This window comes from Oryza brachyantha, chromosome 1, assembly GCF_000231095.2.
Source record: "Oryza brachyantha chromosome 1, ObraRS2, whole genome shotgun sequence".
NCBI classification, from domain to species: Eukaryota; Viridiplantae; Streptophyta; class Magnoliopsida; order Poales; family Poaceae; genus Oryza; species Oryza brachyantha.
The window spans coordinates 6,586,669-6,606,094 of record NC_023163.2 but is presented as its reverse complement, the minus strand read 5'-3'; the positions used below and the strand labels follow the sequence as shown (position 1 = coordinate 6,606,094).

The 19,426-nt window shown below is 42.7% G+C and overlaps 4 protein-coding genes across 4 annotated transcripts; all 4 read left to right on the top strand.

The window, feature by feature from the left end:
- Positions 1-1,882: 1,882 nt before the first annotated feature.
- LOC102720184 (syntaxin-22-like) lies at positions 1,883-5,765 on the top strand. Its single transcript, XM_006643945.3, has 7 exons — positions 1,883-2,321; positions 2,931-3,024; positions 3,625-3,764; positions 4,664-4,738; positions 4,875-5,032; positions 5,145-5,245; positions 5,344-5,765. The coding sequence occupies exons 1-7, from the start codon at positions 2,119-2,121 to the stop codon at positions 5,407-5,409; spliced, it is 837 nt and encodes a 278-aa protein (XP_006644008.2). The 5' UTR covers positions 1,883-2,118; the 3' UTR covers positions 5,410-5,765.
- Positions 5,766-7,996: 2,231 nt separating this feature from the next.
- On the top strand, positions 7,997-8,823 carry LOC107303456. The gene is made up of 2 exons (XM_015832600.2): positions 7,997-8,059; positions 8,150-8,823. The coding sequence occupies exon 2, from the start codon at positions 8,182-8,184 to the stop codon at positions 8,821-8,823; it is 642 nt and encodes a 213-aa protein (XP_015688086.2). The 5' UTR covers positions 7,997-8,059; positions 8,150-8,181.
- Positions 8,824-10,605: 1,782 nt separating this feature from the next.
- LOC121056009 lies at positions 10,606-11,448 on the top strand. Its single transcript, XM_040529649.1, has one exon. The coding sequence runs from the start codon at positions 10,762-10,764 to the stop codon at positions 11,446-11,448; it is 687 nt and encodes a 228-aa protein (XP_040385583.1). The 5' UTR covers positions 10,606-10,761.
- A 3,317-nt stretch (positions 11,449-14,765) lies between these two features.
- LOC102715532 (pectinesterase-like) lies at positions 14,766-18,626 on the top strand. Its single transcript, XM_040529621.1, has 2 exons — positions 14,766-15,864; positions 17,710-18,626. Exons 1-2 carry the CDS (start codon positions 14,766-14,768, stop codon positions 18,390-18,392), a joined length of 1,782 nt encoding a protein of 593 aa, XP_040385555.1. The 3' UTR covers positions 18,393-18,626.
- The last annotated feature ends 800 nt before the right edge of the window (positions 18,627-19,426 follow it).

The following is a 19,426-nucleotide window of genomic DNA, read 5'->3' as shown; positions in this document are numbered from 1 at the left end:
AGTTCAATGACATGCTAATGATATTTTTTAATAAAATCATGCTGTAACATATGAGCAATACTCACTCCGTTTCGTAATATAAAACACAACCACTAATCCAAAGATCAAGAAAGAGTTGTAACTGCATGTAATGTGATTGGATATTTTGATGATGAAAAAAGTGCTAGTTAATGCATACTGTATGTACGCCTTATATTATAGGATAAAGAAAAAAATAGTTATGACTTATATTATGGAACGAAGGGAGTATATAGTTCACGAAACAAAGACTTAGTTGATCGAACGTACAGAGCTTGATAGGGTCAATTCAATTAAGAGCAAAAAAAAACTTAATTCGTCGTGTTTCCAATTGACCATGAAAATGACGCGCAATATCAAAAGAATTTATATGGTCGGGCCGCCGTGCCATCCACAATTCCACAGTGCGGAGGGTGGGAGAGAATAATTCAAAGGTTCCGCATCCTTCTCACCTTGCATCCTCCCTTGGGTTTCACGTCGCCGTTGCCGCGGGTCTCTCCCATCGCTCGCTCTCACCGATGGATCATCGTAACGTGGGATTGTTAATTATTCTTACCACTTTGCCCAAATCAAGCCCAAACTGTCCAGCTCTTCCTCAAAATCGAAATTAACCCCGACGACTAACACTACCCCCTTTCTGCTATTTTTTTTTTAAATTTTTCTAGCAGCCACAGAAAAAGAGTATCGGTAGTGTTACCGTGGCTGCTTTACTAATTCCAACTTCCAAGTTTGTACGAGCGCTTTAATTAAGAGCTCAATTAGTAAAGAGTAAATAGTACAAAACCCTGGATATTAGTATGCAGTTGAGATTGTATGAAAACACGCGAGTTTTGGTACGTGACACAGAATTATAGGCATTATCGTATCAATGTTTCACAAACTATGCAATTGATGTAACTCAACATAAATCTGATGATCTTTTCATATGAGCAAAACTGCCTGATCCCGAATAAGGCTGCGTTCGATTGTGTGGGGTAAGTTAACTTGCCTCGGCACGAAAACGTAGTAATAGATTAATACATAATTAATTAATTATTAAAAATATAAAATAGATTAATATGATTTTTTAAATTTTTTTATAAAATTATAAAACTTTTTTTGCAAAAAATACACCGTTTAACAGTTTGGAAGCGTACGCACGAAAAACGAGAGAGTAAGTTACCTGAGGGGGACGAACCCAGCCTAAGTAGAGCTATTAACTCATGGGCTCGTACCTATATAAAAATTCATCTCTCCTTCTCATTGCTACTGTCTAGCAGGTAATTTAGAATTGGTCGAACCCTATATCTACAAATACTATATTCAGATATCTGTTTGACGACAATATCATTGTTATTTTTTAACCTTAATTTTTTCTTAAATAATCTGAAATCATTACATTTTATATTAGGATGGAAGTAATAATAAATTAAGAAAATCTAAAAAATGTCATTAACAAACATCTAAGTCTGAAATGTCATTGACGAGTGCGAGTTCTAAAAAATATCATCGTACGAACGAATTTGTGTGAGAAATATCATTGTCGCTACGGTTCCGTCCATTTGTGCCGTTAAATACATTGTTCACACTATAAAACCTAATGGAGAAATGCTAAAGGTCAATGGTATTTCTTAGACAAATTTATTTGTGTGATGATATTTTTTAAAATTTGCGAAATTAAAAATTAAGTATGTGTCAACGTCATTTGTTAAATTTTCTCGCGTATATTACTCCTTGTACTTTGAGGCTCCAACTCCCAACCAATCCAGCAAGCACGGACGGACCACCGAATGCAAGAGACAGCGAGGCTGACCCTGGCGTGTGGGGCCCGGAACCCAAACCCAGCGCCGGAGCAAGCATAATAATTCCCTCCCCACCCCCACCGAGGGAATTGCGGAACCCAAATCCCCCAATTTAGTTCCACGCGAAGGAAGGAAAAAAAAAAGAAGCCAACCCCAGCGACGCGACGCGTCACGTCACGCGAGGTGGTGTTGGTGTGCTAGAAGGCGACGCCGCGGCCACGTCTCCGGCTCGATCGATTCCTCCCCCCCTTCCTTCCTTCCTCCGGCGGAGGGATTTTGCGGTGCCCCGATCGGAGGCGGCGGCGGTGGGGGAGAGGGGATGAGCTTCCAGGACCTGGAGGCGGGGAACGCCCGCGGGCTGCCGCGGAGGGGCGGCCGTGCGGGGGCGGGGGCGGCCGGCGCGGGCGCGTCGCAGGCCGTGGCGTCGGGCGTGTTCCAGATCAACACGGCGGTGTCGACGTTCCAGCGGCTGGTCAACACGCTCGGCACGCCCAAGGACACCCCCGACCTCCGGGAGAGGATGTGAGGCTTCCTTCCTACTCTACCTACCCCCGCCCCGTGTCTGTCGATTTTGGCTGGATTGGGGCAGGGGGATTTCGCGATCCGGGCGTGGGTTTCTGTTCCGGTTTTTGGATGCGCGTGATGAATTTGGGGGTTGGGGGGGGGGGGTTGGAATTGTGCGGCACTACTGTGTGAATTGTGATCTCTATATGGGTTAGGTTTCTGCGGTGGATGCACACGATGAACCGATGATTCTTCGTGAATTACTTAGGGTTCATTTCTCCCCCTTTGTCCGTGTTAATCCCTTAATAGGGATTCAATTCAATTTGGGGAGCCCTATTTTTTACATCTCCAACCAATTCGTGTTTGGCTGATAGCTGCTGCGCTTAGAATTGTTGAATCCGGCCATTCCTGATACACGAATCGACGATGGCCTTCAATAACATGTGTTTTTCATTCTTTTCCACTGAAATTGATGCAATTTATGCCTAGCCTGGCAGCATGCTATCTTATTAATGGTTGTATCAATTTGTATTAGGCCTGGCTGTAATTAGCCCTTCTTCTGTACACTAGACTTAGTTACTTAATGGTTTGATGGTTGAATGAACTTTCGGTTGGTGTTGCTTGCAGACATAAGACACGCACACACATAACGCAACTGGTGAAGGATACGTCAGAGAAGCTTAAACAAGCTAGTGAGGCAGACCATCGTGTCGAAGTCAGCGTAAGTATTCATCTCAATTTTTTGCATCTTTGTCCGATTTTTCTTTTCAGAATGATTGGACCTGTTTCTCATCTTGTATGGTTGAAACAAGAAGCATTTCAGTACCCTTCACTTTTTTCACCGGAAATGCATCATGTAGTGCTGCTATTTTGAACCAGAAAATCTTCAATAGAGACTTTGTTTCTCAGAAATACAGAAAAGTATAATGGTGCATCCTGTTTTGGAAATTGAACCTACCCAGCTATGTTCTGATGGAAATATCACATATAATTTGGGTTTTTTATGTGTATAGATCTCTTAGTTTTGCCTGACTAATATGAATTGTGATTCTCTCGGCACAACTAAAGGGTTTCATAAATTCTAAATATGCTTCAGTCAATATTTTCTAATATGTTGGCGTACCGCTGGAGAAATAATTATAAGCAGATCTTAGAACCATGAATGTGAGATCAAATGTGCCATTTCTATCTCATTTCAGCTCTTTATTTATCATTGATTGCCTATGATCATGAACTCTTTTACGGAACAATGGAACATCTTTATGTTCCCTTTTGCCGATAGTATTACACAATGTGTTAATGACCATATGTGGAACCACAGGCCAGCAAAAAGATTGCTGATGCGAAGCTTGCAAAGGATTTCCAAGCAGTTCTGAAAGAATTTCAGAAAGCGCAACGGTTAGCAGTAGAGAGAGAAGCTGCCTATGCACCCTTCATTTCTCAAGCAGGCCTGCCACAGAGGTAGTTATTCAGCTGGTCTACCTTGTTGCTGTATGCCTGCTTATTTTCTTCCTCGAATCTTATGTTTTTGAACAAATGAGGAACTTACTATAGTATTATTGTTCATGGTATATCGTTATCATTTCCTTATAGTTTGCTAATGCTAGAGTAATTTGTTACATTGCACTTACTCTCTGCAGAATAATTTTTGTTGCATATTCTCTCTTGAGCTACTAAAATTAATGAATGGAAGAGTAGTGCTTTTAATCTGCCAAGTTCAGGAAGATACCAATGGGCATTGCATATCTTACAACTTTATTTAATATCAAGTGCTTGATGGCCCTAACATTTTCATGCACAGATTTATTCCAGCCTACTGCAAAAGACATATTCCTTGTATCTCTCCAGGGTATATTTGTAGGGTCTTATAAATTGCAGTACAAAGTTATGTAGCAACAGAATATCTTCCACCCTGTCATGAGTTATGACCATAATTGCATTCTGTTTGTTCTTTCTGGTGCACAGTTACAGGATGATCATTCATATTTGATCATATCCAATAGTTTATATTGCTATATTGATATACTGTAGCATAGAAGTTTCTCTATCTGTTTTACCCTTCCATGCCCCATAACTTTGTTCATGATCACTTGATCGATTTGTCTTCATAAAACCCTCAAAATGACAAAACAGCAAAATATTGTTTTCTTATTTCTCTCCTTTGGTACTTCTGTAAATTATCATAATTCCCCTTCAATGGTACTTTATACCATTGCAAAGTTCTGTATCTCACATTCATTAGGTGTTAATTGTCCTTAGTACTAACATACTTTTGAAGATGGTTTATGATAATATCGTCGCAGTTCTTCCAGTTAGTTTCCAACATGTGACTAATCTATGATGGTTTGTTCTTTTTGCAGTTATAACTCAAGCGAGGTGAATAATGGAGCCGATAAGTTAGCTGAGCAACGGACAGCACTTCTAGAATCAAGAAGGTGAATAGATAATACTATTGCTTATGCTTTGGACTATTGTTTCAGAACATTTCTACACTCCTTTGGAATGTTTGAACATGTTCTCTCCTTCGCAAATGTTTGAACACGTTAACCTCAAACTTTTGCTCTACTGTAGGCAAGAATTAGTCTTCTTGGATAACGAGATCGTATTCAATGAGGCTATCATTGAGGAGAGGGACCAGGGAATACAAGAGATTCAGCATCAAATTACTGAAGTAAATGAAATATTCAAAGATCTTGCTGTGCTAGTCCATGATCAAGGACAAATGATTGGTAAGTGGTAACTTTTGAAATGATGGGTGAGACTGTTATTTGATGCATTGAAGAAGACTGATCATATCTCTTGAATATTACATCTGAATATATTTCTCCTCCTATAATCCAGATGACATTGACACCCATATCGAGAACGCTATTGTAGCAACTACACAAGCAAAAGGGCAGCTTTCAAAAGCTGCTAAAACTCAGAAGTCGAACTCTTCGCTGGTACTATTAGACCCTTTAGCATTGTTTATATTCATATTATCCATTTGCACTCATTTTTAATACGCGACGCCTTATGCCATGTTTTGTCTACGTTGCAGATATGCTTGTTGCTGGTTATATTCGGGGTTGTCCTGCTCATAGTGATAATCGTCCTCGCAGCCTAACCATCTGCTTGGAGGAAACTGGGGCTCCTCCTAAAAATGTGGTTGAGCTTAGAGCGAAGAATTCCCTTCGTGATTTAATTTTGCTGTGAAGTCAGGAATGTATCCTGGTCTCCTACCTGGGAGGGGGTTGCGTTCTGGTCGTGCTATGGTGGTGTATGTGTTGATGGTGTGTCTGGAATGCATGATGATTCATATATAAGTAATTAAGTATAATCGCTTCGTGTCCACTCTAGTGCTTCCTGCCTTACGCGCTCGCCCTGTTTGTATCTTGTGATGTATCGTCGAGCGAGTGTTGTAAGAACGAGGAGTTTGGATTATATAGTTACCATCGCGATTTGTTAAATTTTGTTTTTTTTTCTCCCTGTCTCTTCTGTATTGTTTCTACAGGCAGTATGCTGTTTTCACCCAGAAAACTGGGTTGTAGGATGTTCAGACGTGTATCTGTAAGGTTGTAGCCAACTCAAGCTGCAGGTGTTCCAGACCCGTATTTGTAGGCTGCACTTCGCCACTCAGCATGCTATGACCAAAAGATGACGCGCTTGGGCACTGGGCCAGTCAAGCTCAGGTAAACTCAGATTTTGTGTCAGTCTGAACATAATTTGAGCCTTTTCATGAATCTCTTTCTTCGGAATAGCCTGTTCATGAATCATCTTTCTTCGAAATAATTACTTTCTCCATTTCATAACGGAAGTACTTTTAGCATTGACTAGATTTATAGATTTATATGGATGTTATTGCATCTAGGCATATATAAATTATATACATTTATATATAAATGAATTTAGCCAAGGCTAGAAATATGAAATGAAACGGAGGAAATAACTTTTTATCACTCTTACGTTTGGTCATAACAGATTTGTCAGGTCATAACAGATTTATCAATGGACCCATGTGTTATAGACACATGAGAATTTATATGTCATATTGAGCGAGTGACAAATCTATTATGATTGAATCTTAAGAGTGGTAAATAGTTAAATGCTCCTCTTTCTTGCCTCTAATATTCTTCAACAAACTGTGCAACTCCGTGAATGCACTTTGTTCTTTTCAGCTTTTAGACAAATGATAAAATATTATTTGATTTTTATGATAGCTATTGATAAAATATTATTTGATTTTTATGATAGCTATTTAATGGTGTAAACAATAAAATTAGCCACTACAAAGTTAAAAAAATCTATTTTAGAAAGTTGAGATGATGAATTCTATATAGAAACTTTTTTTGCAAAAATACACCGTTTAACGGTTCGAGAAGTATGCGTATAAAAGACGAGGAGAAATCTAAGAAAAATCAATATAAACGAACGGTTGCATTTATCGAGGGTCTTTTTTGGCTTTTTAAATGAAAACGACAAACGAAATGGAAAGTAATTTATAAATAAAACTTTTATATACATGTTCATAGGGATTTAAAAATCAAAAGTGAAAATAAAATAAAATGAAAAAACCTTAAAATTACCTTCAAATTTAATATATAAAAATTAAAATTTGGCTTACAAGTGCAGGAAAAAAACAAAAGATGAGGATAATGATGGCTAAATAATAAGTATACCATATATGTTGTCCGGCATGATCTATCCTGGAAATTCTTTGGGAAAGAACTATCGCTGTGCTGACAGTGACACTAATTGTACACGACTACATAATAATGTCCATGTAACTCTGAACTTGTGGGTAATCTGTGATAATACGATGAGCATATGTTGTAAGGTGGTGTTTAGATTAAGAATTTTTTTAGTAGAAATGTCACGTTAAATGTTTGATCGGATGTCGGAAGGGGTTTTCGGACACGAATAAAAAAACGAATTTCACGGCTAGCCTAGAAACCGCGAGACGAATCTTTTGAGCCTAATTAATCCATCATTAGCACATGTTGGTTACTATAGCACTTATGGCTAATCATGAGCTAATTAGGCTTAAAAGATTCGTCTCAGTATTTCTTCCGTAACTGTGCAATTAGTTTTTTGATTCATCTATTTTAATGCTTTATTTAGATGTCTGAAAATTTGATGTGATATTTTTGGAAAAAAAATTTGGAAACTAAACAAGGCCTAAACTCCATAGATTGTAGGGCGACTTAACGTTGACGTTGACGGGGAGAGAACTGAACAGTTCGAAGTCTTCGCCCGACAAGAGCAGGAGCCAGGTCTTATTATTTGCGAACGCGCAAAAAGAACAAAAAAAAAAAAGTGCGCACTATCCATAGGTCCGCGTCGGACAGAAAACTTTTAGTCATTTAGTGGACTATCAACTCCATTCTGGGTGCTTTTCGGAGAAATTGCTGAAAAAAAAGTAACCTGAGGACACCGTTGATTTATTAGCACACTTTTAATCATTTACCTTATTTAATAATTTTATGTAAGTATATAAAATATAAGTTATAATTATATATATATATATAAGTAATAAATCCAACCATGACGATATAAATAATAACTATGTAAGTATTTTTAATAAGATAAAATGTTAAGCGTGTGCTAAAAAGTTAGCAGTATCATCTATTAAAATATAAAATGGGTACTTAGTTAAATATGAAAAAATTCCACTATATATGTATGGTGCGTGTTCGTGTTCGTGTGTTCGAGACAAGAACACAAGTTAGAAAAGAACGTCGTTGCGTTGCTAGTGCTTGTGTAATCAATCATCACAGGTATGGTTTGTGATTCTTGTGAGGTATTATTAGCTTCGTTGAATTTCTGCGATATTTTTTACTGTTCTTGACTTCTTTCTCTCATCGAAGCTTTGCGCTTCGACATAACTGAACTACGATCGATGGACGCCATTGTTGAGGACGGCCGCGCCGGCCACTCGGCGGAGGGCGGCGAGATGGGCGGCAGCCGCCGGCGGGAGAACGGTGTCGTCGTCGGCGGCGAGCTGGGTGACGATCGCCGGCGTGAGAACGGTGGCGTGGACGGTGCTGACGGCGGCGGCGGCGGCAGGCACGCGCCGGGGTTCACGGCGAACACGAACGACACGCTGTTGGTGGTGGCGACGCTGATCACGACGCTGACGTACCAGCTCGGGACGAACATCCCCGGCGGGTACTGGCAGGACGACGCCGCCGACGGCAGCCACGCCGCCGGGTACCCGATCATGCGCGACAAGCACCGGCGGCGGTACTGGCTCTTCATGGCGGCGAGCTGGGCCGGGTTCGGCAGCTCGATGCTGCTCACCCTCTGCCTGCTCACCGGCGTGCCGTCGCGGTCGCGCGCCGTGCAGTGGCCGTTCCTGGTGGCCTACTCCAGCCTCGTGCTCACCTTCATCACCTCGCAGTCGCGGACGTCGCTCGCCATGGACGTGCTCATCTGGGCCGCCGTCATGGCCGTGCTCACCGTCGGCATCAAGTACCGCCGCCTCGACAGGCTCCGCTTCCTCTTATGCCCGCCTGCTCCGGGACCTCCTCGTACGCCATGAATGGATTCTTGCCGTTGCAGGTTCTACCGGTCACATTATAATTAATTTTACCATTCTTAACAAAGTATATCTAGGTATCAAAATTTATACTTAAAAATTTTGATACATTAAAATTAAGATTGTGAGACTCTCTCGTGTACTTGTTGCTTGCGTCAGTATGTCAAAGTCATTTATTCTTATGGTTGTGTAGTATAGAGTGTGAGATCCCCGTGTCCCGTGTTGGTACTTTGTAATAAAATTATGGCTGTAATCACTTTTGGTAAAAACTTGGCTTGTTTTGAGAAAAGAAAAATGTGTATACCGTCCATTTTCATGACTCTCGACTGTTGTGTTGTCTTTTAAAATCTGTATTACCAACCTCATCTTAAATTTGAGTGTTTCTTTTTTTTTCTCTTTCTTTTTCATAAAAATGAAATTTGTGTATCTCAAACAGGACCTTAATTTGGGCCACTCAAACATGCGCAAATATAGGAGGACCAATACAAACAGGCCCTTCACCGCTTCTAGCTAGTTTGGGCCATCTGGCTCAAAAGTCTTCTTTTGGCTCTTGTAAACTATGACTCGAGTCAAATTTTGCTCACTCACCCACAAAAAAAGATGCAACCGTTCTCTCAACTATTAACAGACTCGTTTTGACCCATTGGAAGGTAGTAAAGCCACCAGCAGGGACGAGCTCCGATCAACGGCCAACTCGTGCGAATGCGATCGAGGTCGTCTCGAGGAGGCATCCACAACGCTGCCCCCAACCGACCGAATATGGGCGCCACCAACGTTAGTCCCAGATGGATCCAATGGAGGGGGAGGGGGGAAGTTTTTTTTTGTTATTTTTTAACAAGAAATAATTTTATTACTAAACCTCCAGAAAAAAATATTTTCACTGCATGAACATTTCGACCACGCCATCAACATTAGCGTGGCTAAAAGGCTTATCACGCCATTGTCGCTGGCGTGACATAACTGCCCTGTCACGCCATGCCACCCTGGCAGCATTGTCTTGCCACGTCATTGTCACTGGCGTGGCCAAAAAATTCAGTTTTGGAAAAAATTTATCTAGAGATTTAGTAATAAAATTATTTTTTAAAAAGGTTTATTTAATAAAAAAATTTCGTGTGGCACTCCCAAACGGTACTCCCCCACCACCCCTAAGATCACCGAAGCCAACAACGAACACTGCCTCCTCTTGAGCTGGAGCTCAAGCTCTGATTCCTCCAAATCGTCAGCGAAACGACTCAGAATAAATCGACAAACTAGGGGCAGTGTGATTAATTATATATGCGAGGTGAAAAGTGGGGGAGAGGGGATGTGATGATTGAGATTTTGAATTAACATATCCACTAGTACGTACTTGCGTTTAATTTAGGATACTGATAGCATCAGCTTATGTTTGTTCTAACCGCACAAATTCCAAGGCAAATCGGTGACGACCGACAAGTTCCAAGTCTTCGCCCGACTAGAGTTGCAGCTCGGACAAGTAAACTAGCCACTCGTCTGATTTACCTAAATTAATATCCTAATCTCTTCGTTTTTACTTATATTATAAATCAGAACCTGAATTTTCAATCTTAAATGTAGAGTTGATTTTAGGTTTTCTTTAATGTAGAACATACATATAAAATTTTTATTTATAAATTATTTTTATTTGTAAATATGTTGTTTGGTTTTTCGACAACTAAAACGATTCATAAAGTCAACGGAAGTACGTAGAGTAACGAACCAAGAAATTTCTACCATATATGCATGTGTGTGTGTTTGCGTGAATATGCACAGGATTATTTTCGTGAATACAACAAGAACACACAAGCTAGAAAAGAAAGTCTTTGCGTTCCTACGTGCTAGAATTCACAGGTACACAGTACGCTTTGTGATTTTCGTCAAATTATTCCTGCGAGAATTTTACTGTTGTTTTGTCGATCTGATGTAAGAGTGGTGAGCTGAGATATGGACATTGAAGATGGTGGCGCCCAGCCGGCAGAAGGCGGCGAGCTGGGCGATGGCAACAGCCGGCAGAAGGGCGTCGACGGCGTCGAGCTAGGTGACGGCCGTCGGCGCGAGAACGGTACTGCCGCCGGCGCCGGCGCCGCCGCCGCCGGCGGCGGTCGCGGTCACGCGCCGGGCTTCGCCGCGAACAAGAACGACACGCTGCTGGTGGTGGCGACGCTGATCACGGCGCTGACGTACCAGCTCGGGACGAACGTCCCCGGCGGGTACTGGCAAGACGACGCCGCCGACGGGAGCCACCTCGCCGGCGAACCCATCATGCGCGACAAGAACCGGCGGCGGTACTGGCTGTTCATGGCGGCGAGCTGGGCCGGGTTCGGCAGCTCGATGCTGCTCACGCTGGGCCTGCTCACCGGCGTGCCGTCGCGGTCGCGCGCCGTGCAGTGGCCGTTCCTGGTGGCCTACTCCAGCCTCGTGCTCACCTTCATCACGTCGCAGCCGCGGACGCCGCTCGCCATGGACGTGCTGCTCTGGGCCGCCGTCATGGCCGTCCTCACCGTCGGCATCAAGTACCGCCGCCTCGACAGGCTCCGCTTCTGGTTCTGCGCACCTGCTCCCAATCCCCAGGACCACGACATGGACGGCCGCCGGCAGGTCGCAGCATGTGCGCTTCAACTTGCCAAATGAACAGAGAATATGAACTCCAATCGATTCAGTTATGTTTATGTTTATAGGTCAGTTTTTAAATTTTTAATATTAAATGTAAAATTACTTTTAAAGGTTTTCCACCTAAATTTATTTTTCAGCATTAACTTTTAGAACATTAAAAATACATATATATTTTTTTATAAGTTATTTTATGTTTATAAATATACAGTTTGATTTTTTCTCGTATAAATTGTCAAACAATTAGCCCACGATGATCGATAATCCTTTGCATCCTAGTGCTTGTGTCAGGCTTGGTCAGCATTAATTATGATATCTCTTGTAGCGTCCAAAGTCTTGTTATCTCTTTTTATATTAGCGGTTTTACGTTTCCCTTTCTTCATGACGATAGGGATGTAATCACTTCTATGCAATTGTTATTTAATAGGAAAAGGTCTATACATCCCCTAAACTTTGCGTGAAAGTCCGTCTAGCATCCCAAACTTTAAAACGAGATAATCGGGCATTTAGCCTCCCAAATTTTGCAGTACCGTTCATATAACCCTTTAAAGTTTTTTTCCAAAGTTGTTTGGTATAATTTGCAAATATGGCTGATGATTTTTTTTCATGTGGCTTATATATTGGACAAATAAATATAAATATATACTTAATTCAGTTTTTTAATACCTTCACCATTTCGCTAATAACCAAGATAAATCCACTGAACGTATAACATCAAAACATAGCTCTCTCCGTTCCATAATATAAAAGATCATATATTTTTACAAAAGTTAGGAAAATAGTAAAAGTACGTGTTAGTGCTATGTCACGAAAAGATGATAGCCGTAGGAATAAACTAGTGTTGGGAGATGGAAAAAATAAAGTGGCATGACATCTATCCCAAAATATAAGGAATTTTAGCTATGCATTTCTATAGCAGGAATTTTGGCTATGCATCTATATAGAAAAATCTCTTATATTTTGGGATGAAGGTAGTAAAAAAGTCAAGGATGCAAACTAAATCGGTGTCTTGGAATAATAAAACCTCTTATAGTTTGGAAGAAAATTTAGAGGACAAAATCCCTCGTATTATAAGACGAAGGGGGAATAAATCAAGCACCAAGGGGATTGAAGAAATGCAAATATATTGTACAACCATCCAATGCAAAAGCAAAACCACCATCCAACATCGTTTTAAAGGTTATATGAATGGTATTAGTTAGTTGTATGGTTTTAAAGTTTAGGTTGTTAGATGGAGTTTTCTGTAAAGCTCATGTGTATATGGACTTTATCCTATTCAATATAATATGTCATGTTTGCTTTAAAAAATTTGACTCGCCCCATTTTTTCAAACTCCTTGAGAAAATAGTTGGTTTATTAAATATGCGATATCATATCTATAATATTTTTAAAAGACATGTGTTTTATTTAATAGTGGATTAAGCTACATGAGTAGGAGAAGTGCATGTAGTACAGTTAATTGGGCCGAATATATATACCATACATATATATCTATAAGTATACACCGTTACCAATATATCATAACAACGATGCATGATAGCATGATCTCAAATTTAAGACAAAGCTAAGATATTTGCACCGTTAATATAGTTTTTAGATAAGTGGCTTAAGCCTATGTGGCATGTTAAGACTACTCCATAGCAACACCTCGGATCGGTCACTGGGGGGCAGGGCGAATCCAGGGCAGGAGAAGCCTGCAGCTGCAAGCAAAACCAACCTTGAGTGTCCGTGCTGCTGTCACCACCGGCACCGCCCACTGGCTGCTATCAACCGAGCTCTCTCCGTGCCTGTGGCCTACTACGCCTCTGGTTTTGGTCTGGTCGGTCCAGCCACAGCTTAGCCTCTCATCCATCCACGCATATAAACCGCGCCGGAAGCATGGCACAACCCCTCGATTCTTCCGCCCACATCCTTGCTTGCGTGACTCCGTTCGAGCATCGACCGACACTACCCCCAACATGTCCTGCGATGCGAACCACCACCCTCAGCCGTCGACAGTAATCGCTTTGATTTGGCTTCCACAGATGCACTCATCCTGCAGAATTTCATGCTCAATCACTCAAATATTTGCCTGCAAATTTCGAGGGTCTAGGCTGATTTTGGATTCTTCGTATCGATCATTTCTAATCGTCGGCGATATCTATGACATGGAGACTAGTACATGCTAAGGCCCTGTTTAGTTCCTAATTTTTTTTCCAAAAACATCCCATCAAACCTTTGGACACCTAAATAAAACATTAAATATACATGAATATTACAACTAATTATACAGTTCTAGGGAAAATTGTGAGACGAATCTTTTGAGCCTAATTAGAACATGATTAGCCATAAGTGCTACAGTAACCAACATGTGCTAATGATGGATTAATTAGACTCACAATATTCGTCTCACGGTTTCCAGACGGAATCTGAAATTTGTTTTTTCATTCGTGTCCGAAAACCCCTTCCGACATCCGGTCAAACGTTCGATGTAACACCTAATTAGAGATAGACCCATGATCTTCCGGCTAGCACATGAGCTAACCCGGGTTCGAGCATTGCTTCCCTTTTAATAAGTTCTATAAGAGAGTCATTTCTCTTACACTTTTGCTATTGATTAAAAATTTACTTTTTTTTCTTCTATCAAACACGCGCACAATACATGGAGGATCGGATAGGGAGGACGTGTATAGGATTTCTGACTTACGTGCATGTCTTCGTATTATCATCTAACAACAGTAATCGGATTTTATTGATAGAAATAAATTTTTAAACATTTGATCATTAGGACTAGGCGGACCATTTCTCTTATATCTAGCGTTTTTGTTTTTCACTTTTACTATTAATCAAACGTTTGATTTTTTGTTTTTGTGTAAAACATGTGCCCAATGTATGGGGAGGACGTGTATGAGATTTTTGACTTACGTGCACACTTTCAGATTATCATCTAATAACAGTAACTGGATTTCTGGATTTGAACGATAGAATTAAAATTTTCAAACATTTGATCACTAGGCGACCCTTTCTTTTTTTTTTTAAGTACGTGTTACTTTAATGGTCAGGACAGGACGGTTTAGGCTGCAGAATCGAAGGAAGCTGGGGCAATCATCGGGCTCAAATCCATGTCCCTTTCCTCAAAGGGGAAAAGGAGAGATGGTAAAGATTTCGATGCTGCACACACACACATGTACACCTTTCTTCTGCAGCAAACTATACCTTGCCTCCATTTGCACCAAGAGCAGAGGACGCGCGCATGTACGCTCCCGCCTCTCTCTATATACCGGCACGCCTCCTCGTGGCCATGGCGGCACACGTACGGTACACTCCTCGGGAGCAACAGCTGCATGCGACAGCGGGCAATGGCGTCGTCGGCGGCCATGGCTGGTGGTGCAACAGGCTCGCGTACTATCGCGCTTGTGCTTTTGTTGTTGGTTGTGCTTGCGTGCGGCGGCAATGGTGGTGGTGGCTTCGCCGCGGCGGCCGCCGTGTTCACCGGGTGCTCGTTCGAGAGCCAGGAGGAGGCGGAGGCGTTCGAGGCCGCGCTGCTGCAGCAGGCGTGCTTCAACGTCACGTCGACGTCGGGCAGCGGCGGGGGAGGGAGCGAGGGCTGCGTGTCGCGCATCGACACGGCGCGCGGCGGCGCCGGGAGCGGGCCCGTGCCGGTGCTCCGCGCGGCGCTGCGGGACACGCTCGGCGAGGCGGTGGGCGCTGTGGCGGCCGTGGCGGGGCTCGCGTCGCTGTCCAACCACGCGCGCGAAGAGATGGCCGTGCGGGACTGCGTCGAGCTGCTGGGCTACTCCGTCGACGAGCTCGGGTGGGCGCTCGACGCCATGGCCGAGCCCGACGTCGTCGCCGCGGCGGAGGAGACGGCGACCAGCGGCGGCGCGCGGCGCCGCGCCGAGGACGACCTCCACGCCTGGCTCAGCGCGGTGCTGGTCAACCAGGACACCTGCGTCGAGGGCTTCCACGGCACCGACGGCCGCCTCCTCCGCCGCGTGGAGGATGCGGTGGCGCAGCTCTCCCAGCTCGTCACCAACCTCCTCGCCATGCACAAGAGGCTGCGCAGCATCACGCCGCAGCACCACCAGCACCACCACAAGAACGGCACGGACTCCGGCCCGTCGTCGGAGCTGCCGCCGTGGGTGACGGACGTCGACGACGAGGAGCTCGCGCGCGCGAAGCCCGGGGCCGGCCGGAAGGCGATGCGCGTGGACGTGGTGGTGGCGCAGGACGGGAGCGGGCGGTACCGGTCCGTGAGCGAGGCGGTGGCGCGGGCGCCGAGCCACAGCAAGAGGCGGTACGTGATCTACGTGAAGAGAGGCGTGTACCAGGAGAACGTGGAGGTGAGGAAGAAGAAGACCAACATCGTGATCGTCGGCGAGGGGATGGGCGAGACGGTCATCACCGGAAGCCGGAGCATGGCCGGCGGCTGGACCACCTTCCGGAGTGCCACGTTTGGTACGCTAGCTACTCCACTGCATCCCAGTAATTTAGTTTGTCTTGTTAATTACTCTGCTAACTATAGTTTTAAAACAAATCACTTCGTTAATTCTTTGACACATTGTTTGAACATCCAACCTATTTAAAAAGTCTATGCAAATATGAAAATACGTAAGTTGTGCTAAAAGTATTTTTTATTAATAAATATCATTACAAATAAATAATAATTATGTAAGTTTTTAAAATAAGAGGAATAGTCAAACGACACCCTCTATTAAAAATTGAATAGAGCAATTCCCACTCATTTTAGCTACACATTTTGTTATTATTATTAGCTCGACATTATCACCAAATATATGTGGTTTTAAATTCAAAATATTTTATAAATATGTTTTACGCGAAACATAGCAACGTACTAACCCCGTCACTGTATTATCAACCAAAGCTAAATTGATTCGAGAGTATATTGTAAAAAATCACGAGGAAATTTCTAAACCAAAACTAATTTGTGGTCTAAAGGTTTTAGTTAAACCCCACCTTCATTTCATTTCAGAAAAATAGTGATAACTAAATGAATTTATTTATTTACTTTAGATGAATAAATCTATGATATGACAAACACACTTGTTTTATTCCCTTTTTACTGAAATTATTAGCATCAGCGATCGATTGGCATAAATATGGTCTTTTAGATTTTTTTTGTGGACCTAATGTTTTTTATATTTATTTGGGTGAAATACTTAGTACAAAAATCGATATACTTTAAAACTACGTACTAGTAAGGCTACTTAGCTAATGCAACAAAAAAACATCTACTACCATGGGCATTGATATGTCTAAATTATGTCTCCAATTATATCGCAATTACTACTGTATCCGTTTCAAAATAAACCACCTAGCATTGAATGAGATATATACTAGTGCTACAAATTTAAATAAAAGTTTATCTAGATTCAATGTACTGGCACATGTTTATTTCAGCTCTAGATTTATTTATTTTGAAACGAAGGATCCTCCTTAGAATGAGAATATTTCGAAAATATTAAGGCAATCATACACACGCATATAGCCAGCGTATACCTTTCCAGCTCTCCGGATCCAAACCGACCGACCACATGCGTAACCCGCATGCAAAAGCGCGCGGTGGTAGCCGCACGAAGTATTATTGCAGAGTTCGATCAGAAAAAAAGGGCAAGATTCACGTGTGCTTTGCTTGCATCAAGCCCTCATCTAGCCTGGCATGCAGTGACAAATCAACGGCTCATGCATATGCAGTCATGCATGCTAAGAAAAGAATCTGAGACGTCGTCCTCTTGGAAAGTTTTCGAATATGCGGAAAAAAAATTCACAGGTCGTTCGCATAGTTGTCGCAGAGACCGTAAATTATTTTATTATGTTATAACTTATAAGCTATATATTTTAGTTTTGTTTAAAACCAGATTTACAGAAAAAATGTATTATCATCTATAACACTAAATTAGTTTTTTATTAAATCTATTATTGAATATATTTTTATAGTATATTTTAAATCAACTATATTCAAATATAACCAAATTTACAAAAAAGTGTATTATCATCTATAACACTAAATTAGTTTTTATTAAATCAATTATTAAATATATTTTTTAGTATATTTATTTTTTGTGTTAATAGTGTTGTATTTTTATAAATTTAATTAAATCTAAAGAAGTTTGACGAAAGATAATTCCGAATTGACTCATAATATGAAATGGAGAGGGTAACAATGGTGCCATGGTAAAATCGGAATGCAAATTCAAATATAAGTTCGAATTTAATTATTTGCTGTTGGAAGTTGTAACTGAGTTGGCGTTTCATTTAATTTGGGGGTTATTTTGCGCGCAGCGGTGTCGGGCGCGGGGTTCATCGCGCGGGACGTGACGATCCGGAACACGGCGGGGCCGGCGGCGCACCAGGCGGTGGCGCTGCGCGTCGACTCCGACCGCTCCGCCTTCTTCCGCGTCGCCGTCGAGGGCCACCAGGACACGCTCTACGCCCACTCGCTCCGCCAGTTCTACCGCGACTGCCGCGTCTCCGGCACCGTCGACTTCGTCTTCGGCAACGGCGTTGCCGTCATCCAGCGCACCACCATCTCCACCCTCGCGCTCGCCCCGGGCCAGACGGCGGGGAGCGTCACGGCGCAGGGGCGGCGGGACCCCAACCAGAACACCGGCTTCTCCCTCCACAACTGCGTCGTCGAGGCCAGGTTCCCGACCTACCTCGGCCGGCCGTGGAAGCCCTTCTCCCGCGTGGTCGTCATGGAGTCCTACCTCGGCGCCGGCGTGCAGGCGCAGGGGTGGATGGAGTGGGACGGCGACGCCGGCGGCGACCTCGCCACGCTCTTCTACGGGGAGTACCGGAACTACGGGCCGGGCGCCAACGTCGGCGGCCGGGTGCGGTGGCCCGGGTACCACGTGATCATGGACGCCGCCGTCGCCGCCCGCTTCACCGTCCGGCGGTTCATCGACGGCCTCGCCTGGCTGCCCTCCACCGGTGTCACCTTCACCGCCGATCTCATCAGGAAGTGACCACACACATTAAAAAATAATCAAATTTTCAGTTGGTTTGGTTAATTAATTATATTTGGACACCGGAATATGTTATTTTTGGATCTATACAGTTATACACCAATCTAGTTATACGACGCATAGCTCATATGGATTTATGTAATTATGACACAATGTCCAATCTACATGTAAACATACTCCAAAGAAGATTTTCTCTAGATAGTTCTAGAGGATTTTGGGAGCATTGTTTTAGATATTCGGAAACAAATTGGAATTTTTTAAAAGTATTAGTTCCTTCGATCGTTTCTATATGACACCATTAATTTTTTAGAAAATTGCAAAGTTGTCATTATAATTTTGTAAATCATAGACATGCCATCATGCCCCATGTATCATTGACTCATGTGGGCTCCACATGTCATAGAATGCCGGTGGCATATCTCTGACTTTGCAAAATCATGATGGCACATTTATAAATTTTCCCTAATTTTTACATTTATGTTTGATCATTTGTATTATTAACAAATTATATAATTATTAATTATTTTATTATAATTTAATTTATTATTATATACAGTAACTTATAATTTTATATATTTAAATAAAATTTTTAAATAGGACGAACTCGTAGATTAAAAGTTAACGGCGTCGCAACGTATAAATCATTTGTTCAAAAGTAGTGCTACTTCAAAGCCAATGGGCTAGAAGAGGCCCAAGAAAAGCCCAAGGCCCATATATTCTCCTCATCTTCCTGACACACGCGCCAAGCTGTTCCTCCGCCTTCCACGATTCTTCCCTTCCTCCTCCTCTTCTCTTCTCTTCTCCACCTTCAAAAGCGACGACGCGCACCACCTGCGTCCTCGTCATCCTCGCCTGGACTCCACCTCCTCCCGAGATCCCGCCTCCGCCGCCCCTCCCTCCTACTCGGCCGCAAGAACTCCCGGTGAAGGAAGGCGTGCGGATCAAGGTGCGCCTCCCTCCCCCCATACTCGTTCGGGTTCATCTCGCCGCCAGCGAGCAAACTGGTCGCGGATTTTTGGTGTTTTATTTTCTCT